This window comes from Triticum dicoccoides, chromosome 5A (assembly GCF_002162155.2).
Source record: "Triticum dicoccoides isolate Atlit2015 ecotype Zavitan chromosome 5A, WEW_v2.0, whole genome shotgun sequence".
Lineage (NCBI taxonomy): Eukaryota > Viridiplantae > Streptophyta > Magnoliopsida > Poales > Poaceae > Triticum > Triticum dicoccoides.
The window spans coordinates 574,749,064-574,756,848 of NC_041388.1; the positions used below are offsets into that span (position 1 = coordinate 574,749,064).

A 7,785-nucleotide genomic window follows, 5' to 3' on the forward strand; every position below is an offset into this window, starting at 1 on the left:
TGCGCTGCACGATCATGGGCCGACCCAGTAGTGAGTGCAGGCCCTGCTCGCCCCTATCTCCATCACTGGGGGGGCATCATAGCTACCTTTAGTGCTCCTTAGATAATAATTACATCATCAATGAGATACGAAACAATAAAACTAGGAGGGTCATCAACCCACACAAGGGGCCAGACTTATACTGCTTCGCTAAACAATGTGCAACACAATTGGCATCCCTATTACAGAAGGTAAATTGCACTGTATCGAAAGATAATTTTTAGACAAAAATATCGTCATAAAATGGAGGGGCAACCCATCGAAGAAAATCCTCCTGTCTGGAGGGTTTCAATAACTTGTAAACACTCTAATTGAATAATGATGCACGGAAGACCCAATTCATTTGCCAATTCAACTCCTCTCATAACGGGCTTGCATTATAGGTGCATCAACTATACATAATATATATAGGTTCATTGTAGCCAGCCAGAGTTCTTCTTGCATCATCCCTAGAAACCTTACGATGCGGAATTCACATCGAAAGTTGCACCAACATTAATCATAATGAAACTCTCCATGCATGTTCAATTGGTCCTATACACCCCCTCTCATGCATCAACAAGTCCTATCAATTAGTATACACTTTTCATCTACGAGATGTAAGCAGAACTAACTTGATACAAATATTAAGGGGAGCAACATCGTTTGTGTATCTTTGATAAACATTGATGCTTCTCAAACTGTCATTTTAATGAAAGCTCCCAAGTTCCCTCTAGCAAGGAATAGTAGATTTTTATTTTTATTAGTACTACACTTGTATACTCTTTATTTATTTGCCCACAACTGTAAATTATAAAAAGTAGTTGAACATGCATCAATTTAATTTAAAAATGTATTTGCGCCTGGAAATCACTAATTGCCAATTGAATACGCAAACATAATTTTGGCAAAAATTACTAAACTAGCTAACTAGTCATTGCCAGTGTAGTACTCAAAGTACTTTACATTCCTAGAGGACGAAGCGTCTCAATTGTAGTGTCGTTTCTCTTTGGTGAAACAAGGTCACTAATACAAGTGTCAATACAAAGAGTGGCATTGAAGCCACACGACACAGATGCATGTTCCTATTGCCTCTCAAGCCCACTTAGTGCAGGAAGACGATTCTGCTAAGCAAACGAGACTAGCATATGTAACCATTGAGAAAAAGAATGTTCGTTCAAGGTGAGGTGCGCGGTGTTGTGGCAGTGAGAAAAAGGGCTTGCTCTCGACCGTCTTAAGTAGAAGCAGAATCGATTGACTAGTACCAAGGAATGTGCACCCTTTGCAGTACTATGTTTGGTGCTTTTTTTTTGGAAGTAAATTCATTGATGTTTGGTTAGCAATCTTGGCACCGTACATGTACACTTAACTTTTGAAACCAAACCCTAATACACCCACACACCCACAGTCTACAGTAGTCGTTGCCCTTATCACCATGCATGCTCCATCAATTGGGTCCACGCGCCCATCGCGCATGCCTACAAGGCCTGATAAATGGTTGGTAACCATACCGCAACTTCTTTATTTCACCTTCGATTACCTCCTTCGTGAACCCAAGGTCGCCTGGTCGATCGATCACCTCGAACACCAGACTAATCATTGCCCGTGAAGTTGATACTCTTTGTTTTTAGGCAGCCGTGTCGCCACAATGTTAACCGGTCGTCCGCGCAGTAGCAGTCATCGGTCCTGATCAAACCGCAGATCAGCACACGGAGGCACACGCCGGCGACAGCTCCGGTCCATCGCCCCTCCCTTCGCCCGGAGCACCGCGTGTCAAGAATGCCCAAGATGGGAACTTTTGTTTGGTACCAAAGCAAATCAAGTCCACCAAGCAAGGAGGTGTGTAAAAAAAAGGTCCACCAAGCAAGGGAAGGAGGGGAAGGTTGTTGACCTTTTGGGTGTAACACTGGCCGGCCCATCCGAGAAAGCAGGCGAGGGAGCAGCGCTAGTGGCCCACGACGTCCACACCACCCATCCAGCCGTACCCTACCTGCCTCTCGCGGTGGCTCGACACGCGTGCGCGCGCGGCGAAGCGTCTCCCCCTCCCTCCCGTGCTCTTTCTCTGCCCTGCTGCGGCGGCAAGGAAAACCCCCGCCTCCGCCCGCCAGATTGGGATTGGGATTGGTAGGTGCCCGGCCACGAACTCCTCTGCTCCTCCCTCCATTGCCGAGCCGGAGACGATTTCTTTCTTTCTCTCCGCGGAGGCGGAGATAGATAGACGAGATAAATACCCCCGACCCCGAGCCGAATCGCAGCCGTATCCAATCCCAGCCCAATCCAATCCACTCCAATCCGAGAGCGGCTGCCATCCCCTCCTCCGCTTAATAAATCCCAATCGCATCGCCATCAAATCCACTCCAATTAATCCACCGCTTCGCCTGCTCTCCCAAGAAACAAGATCGACGCGCCGCCGAGGCACCACACGAATCGACAACCAAGCGCCGCCGCCCCACAAACCGCCGGCGCACGCACGTATGTTCTTTCCCCTGCTGCTGCCGTACTACTAGTTCATCCTGCCGGCCAGTTTGTTTCTTTTTTCGAAGAAGAAGAAGATAGGGTTGCTGCGCCAGTCGTGGCGCCGCCCGGTCGGCCGTGCTCTGTTTGCTTTCTTTTTAGAAGAACAAGATAGGGCAGCCGCGCTAGTTTTTCGCCGCCCGGTTCCGCCGGCCAGTCAAATTTGGATCCACGCGCGGTCGACTCCCGGCTAATCTTAGCCTTTTTTTTTCGATTTCGATCTGTATTTTCATGGGCGGGCGGGAGGCAGGGGGTAATAGCAACCTGAAAACAACAAAGGCGGTTTTGCTTAAGAATCATCGTCCACGAATCATATCAAATCTGCCGTCTTTTTCAAGACTACGCCACCACTGTTCTTGGACCCTTTCCTTTTCGTCTGCTCTTTCTATCTTTATTATACCACAAAAAAAAATAACATACTGAGATGCGTCCTTCCCATGTACCACAACCTCCGCCTTTTTGCCTTCTTTTTGGGGGTTTCCTCTGCCTATTAGCTCACTTCCCGCCGCATTTGGAATCAAATGTGCGCTCTGTGGAATCTGCCACTGTTGTTTCTCTAACCAAACCCATGATTTTTGTTCAAGGTTTATTTACCTCTGATCTGATTTTTCCTGCGCAGGATGAGGTTCCAGGGCCCCCGGTGTTCGTTCCGGGAGGACGCCGCCGACATGGCTGGCGCCATCTTCATGTCCAACAGCGAAACGAGGGATCACTGCTTCAACACCGGCGTCTTCGGGCTACCGCCAGAGTATGGGCCCTTTGTGGCCAATGTCAAGCAGGGGATGCCCCTGTTCCTCTTTGACTACACCTTCCGTAAGCTTTATGGCGTCTTTGAGGCCGCCTCCGATGGAAGCATGGATATTAGCAGGACCACATTCCGATCCACTGGCCGCGCGTACCCCGCACAGGTAATTCGCTCTTGCCATGACCCTCTTGATTGTTGATCAATCATAATCATTATGGTTCTGTTATGTATACTTTCCCCGTTCTATTGCTACCGCGGGTCTTATGCAATCGATCGGATCATATATATATCCCTTCAACACAACATAGGTCATCGAAAAGATCTCGGACGACTCACCAAAGCACGAAAGCCAGTTAGAAAATGGATTCCTATTTGAAGAGTGCCTAACCGCATGGATAAGCTCACATTAACCCGTCAATTTTGGATCCAATTCGGGATTTTTCTTGGGAAGTTTCGGGAAGAAATTGGAATGTACACCCTTGGGCTTAGGAAACACTAGTAGCTAGTGATTGAATCATATCTGAAGTGTGAAATGCAATGACCCTTCTTTGCGTATTAATCCAGCATAATATGTTACTATCAAACCCTTGGGCTTAGAGAACCCCAACAAGTAGTGATTGAATGATCTATGAACTGCAATTGCCAGTGCTATGTTTCTTGACTGTTAATGATCATAATATGGTTCTGTTATGTTACACCATTGGGTTCAGAGAACTCGAGAAAGTATTAGTTGAATGATCTGTAAATTGCAATTGTCATTTTTTTGGTTCATATAAAGATTCTAAAGGCTCATTTACAACTGTATTTAAGAGTTGGTGGGGTTATGTATTCTGACGTACTGCTGAAAATCAGTATTCATCTACTAGTAGCCACTTATAATGGGGAACATCGCGTAAAATGTTATGTTGAACTGTCTAAGATTTAGTTGCCGGGAGCTGTTGCTTTCCTTGTATTGCTGACTGCCACTTACTGATTAGCGATAATAACTCTTCATTTGGTTTTGAGCTGTTGTTTCCCCTAGGTTTGCTTCAATATTGTTTGGAAGTGCAGACCGCTCACTGAAGATGAGTTTTTTCCTGCAATAGAAGAGAACTACTATATCTCAAAAAAGTTCTACTTCGACCTTTCCTATCAGCAGGTTTGCTAAGAAAAAACTTAATACTTTGAGTTTGTGAACCTTACGTTTGCAAGGTTATTATATAATTTGGTGTTTTTTTCCATTTGCAGGTCGTCCAGCTATATGGCTTATTTGACAAAAAGAGGGTAGAGCACCCTATTTGCAATTATTCAACAAGTGCTAATCTGGAAAAGGAGCACTCAAGCAGAAGGAGACCAGATAAAAGGAGCTTGTCTCCCAATAGTCCTCCTTTTTCTGCTGATCGTTCCCACACTTTGATACCCTCGAGTACCCCAAAGATCTCAACTGTCGAAACAAACTGCTCTGCTTCTACAAGCATGCATCTAATTGCACCACCTACTTTTGAGACACAGCCAAATGTGTCAATGCCCTTGGTAACCAAAGCTTTTGGAGCCCAGACCGCTCCCATCTACGGCAACCAGATAAAATTACCTTATCATAGTCAACAACATCTCCCAGATGTTTCAGCAATAGATGGCACTTCAACTCAGGTGTCTGCTCCTTGCTCTCAGGCATTTAAATACCACCAAGATCAGTTTGTGGCAAATCAGTCGTACCCATCATCTGATGATTATCCGCACAATAGCTTGTCTTCTGGGTGCATGACACAAGGCCCAACTGATGGAGTTAGGTTGTCAGTAAAGCAGTCATATGGAGGCAGTAGCTTGTCATGTTCTCGGTATTTAACTCAGGTTCCAACTGGTGATGAAAGAAGCTATTTGACCTCAACTCCATATTTCCCATCATACCATGATTCATCTCTGGAAAGTCCGCAACACAATGCTCACTGGAAGGGTGATTACGACATTAACTGCGACCAATGCAGAGAGATGTATGCATCTGAGCGTCTGCATTTAAACAGACGAAAATCTGTTACACCTCCAGAATCAACTCAGCTAGGTATTCCGGCTTACCCTGAAGCTCCTAAAGTATCAGCGATCATTCAACATAAAGAAAGCTTTACTGGCTACATCCCAATCCATGATCGCCCTGAGGACTTGGAAAAAGAACAACAGAGGCGTGATTTTAATCGTGATGGTTCAGCCTCATCAGGTTCTGGACATGAAACATTAGCCTACATTTCAGATCGACCATATACTGATCATGATGTTGGATCTGAAAGCAAGATGGCAGTTCCTAGTCAGCGCCCACAAAAGAATGTGTTTTCTCACTTATCAGTGAAGCCACAACTACCTCCCCAAGAAGTTACAGGTCCTTCAATGAACCAATTGCTCTATTTACTTTCTCAGAGAACAAAACAGTGGAGCAACAAGAGTATAAGTCCTAGAGAAGATGTTTGTAAACAGCTGGTCCGTGAACAGGACATGGACATGCCCTGTCCTCTTCCAGAGCTAAACCTGCCAAGTGGACTAGAAGGAGAAGAAAGCGCAGATCCTCCCTTCTTGAACTTCAAGAGGCGCAGCAAAGCGGCTGGGCTGGATACAAACATAGAAAAGGAGGTTACCGACAGAAAGAAGAGAAGAAAGCTTGTGCGCCCTTCTTTTGGAGTAAATAACACCACTGGTACTTCTGGAAATGATCTCCAAGGGAATGCCATAGTTGAAGTGCGCCCTTCACATGAAGAAAATAACACTACTGGTAATTCTGGAAGTGACCTCCAGGGGAATGCCATTACTGAAAGGAATCAAAGCCCTGCTTCCATAGTTGAAAGGAATCAAAGCTCTGCCTCCATGGTTGAAATGAATCATAGCCCTGCTGCCATAACTGAAAGGAATCAAAGCCCTGCTGCCATAGTTGAAAGGAATCAAAGCCTTGCTTCCATAGTTGAAAGGAATCAAAGCCCTGCTGCCATAATTGAAAGGAATCATAGCCCTGTCGAAACTGATGGTAACAAGTTCATCATTGACCTAAATGAACCGGCATCTGTAGAAAGTGATCTGGCAGAGGATGGTAGCATTGCACCGTGTCCTGTTGCTACCAACACACAGACAGAAAAATCCTGTGAAGTAGATGTCAAAAAGCAAAACTGCTCAAATTCGGCCGGGGTAATCACCAAACAAGATGTACAGTCTGACAGTGGTGCACCTACAGAGAAGATTACACTTGATCTGAACATTACAGATCTGAACACAATGGACGAGGTGAAACTGCAAGCGATCCTTGGTTCATCATTGTTGCAAGCACTTGACAAGCTCAGAAATAGCAAGTCCAACGACGACTCCAACAAGGCTAAATCAAGCGCCTCTGATAAAAATAATAACAGCCAGGTGAAAATGGAGATGAAATCCGAAACGAGCACCAGACATAGATGCAATTGATAGTGTTAGCAAGACTGCCCCTACTCCAGCTGCTGGATAAGAAGAATCCTCAACGATCCAGTTGTGGAGTGGAGTATACCAACAGTAGGATGTTACAGTAGTAGTAGTATCGTCCTTTCTAGTTTATATAATGCATATCTGCTTTGTCTTGAGTCAAACCCTTCTAACTTTGACCAAGTTTATATAAAAAGTAATATCAACATCTATCTTCTGTACTAGATTGATGTTGATTGTTTTTTCTATATACTTGGTCGAATTTAAGAGAGTTTGGCTTGAGACAAAGTAGATATGTCCTATAAACTGAAGAGTAGCAGGTAGTGGCATACGCATAGGTGAAAGAAAACCTATATTTTGCATGATATTTTGTGTTTTGGAGGAAGAAAGACAGGCAGTCAGTTTGCTGCTCTGTATGGCTGGCTGTCTGAGGCAGAACAGTTGTTACCTCTTATTACTAATGAAATATCCTTTCCGTGTTAGTGTTGATATTCCTGTGTTGTTTTGTACTCTGGTACTTGGGATCCTCATGGGTTTCCTGTTCATGCCCTGTTTTTCACATGAGGCAATGTAACTTGGAAAACTTGGTTACGCTGGTCGAGGCAAACATCTTATGGCCAGTTTTCTACTGTCATAATGCGGATCAATTTGAAAAGTGTTGTTGACAAATTCAATTGGAAAATTGGCATCAAATCAACTAATAGTGTCACAAAATGAATGAGAAAATGAACCCAAAATGTAACAGGTGAGGCTAAAATGTTTTTTTAAATGTTAAGGTTTCAATTCTGAGAACCTGTGCTACATGGATATGTGATGAGACCAATCTCCAGGATTAGGCATGTCAGCGTGGTATCGTGAGCTGAAGACGAGCGAAATGCCATCGTGGTAGATTGTAAGAGCAACCCTAGCAGACCCCGCATCCCGTCTCAATCCGCAAAATAACCGTCAAAATGCAGGTCGGTGTGAAAAAACCAGCCCGATCAGACCCTACATTCCGCCCCGCCCCGCAAAAAATTTAAGAAGGCGCGGCAAAATCCCGACCCCAACCCGAGAAAACACGGGTTTTCCCCTCGCGGCTGCAGTGCCCTGCATATAAG

General features: G+C 44.9%; 1 protein-coding gene across 2 annotated transcripts; it reads left to right on the forward strand.

The window, feature by feature from the left end:
- The first annotated feature begins 2,032 nt into the window (after positions 1–2,032).
- LOC119302944 lies at positions 2,033–7,177 on the forward strand. 2 transcript variants are annotated; one of them, XM_037580006.1, is made up of 4 exons: positions 2,033–2,142; positions 3,152–3,440; positions 4,299–4,415; positions 4,505–7,177. In XM_037580006.1, the coding sequence occupies exons 2-4, from the start codon at positions 3,153–3,155 to the stop codon at positions 6,692–6,694; spliced, it is 2,595 nt and encodes an 864-aa protein (XP_037435903.1). In that variant the 5' UTR covers positions 2,033–2,142; position 3,152; the 3' UTR covers positions 6,695–7,177. The 2 variants fall into 2 exon arrangements, with proteins under 2 accessions (XP_037435903.1, XP_037435902.1); XM_037580005.1 differs by having other exon boundaries at positions 2,042–2,490.
- The last annotated feature ends 608 nt before the right edge of the window (positions 7,178–7,785 follow it).

Excerpts from the sequence above, each read along its gene's own strand:
- LOC119302944 (XM_037580006.1), top strand. The coding sequence starts at position 3,153 with ATGAGGTTCCAGGGCCCCCGGTGTTCGTTCCGGGAGGACGCCGCCGAC. Across the intron at positions 3,441-4,298 it reads GCCGCGCGTACCCCGCACAG|GTTTGCTTCAATATTGTTTG; the intron begins GTAATTCGCTCT and ends TGTTTCCCCTAG. Across the intron at positions 4,416-4,504 it reads TCGACCTTTCCTATCAGCAG|GTCGTCCAGCTATATGGCTT; the intron begins GTTTGCTAAGAA and ends TTCCATTTGCAG.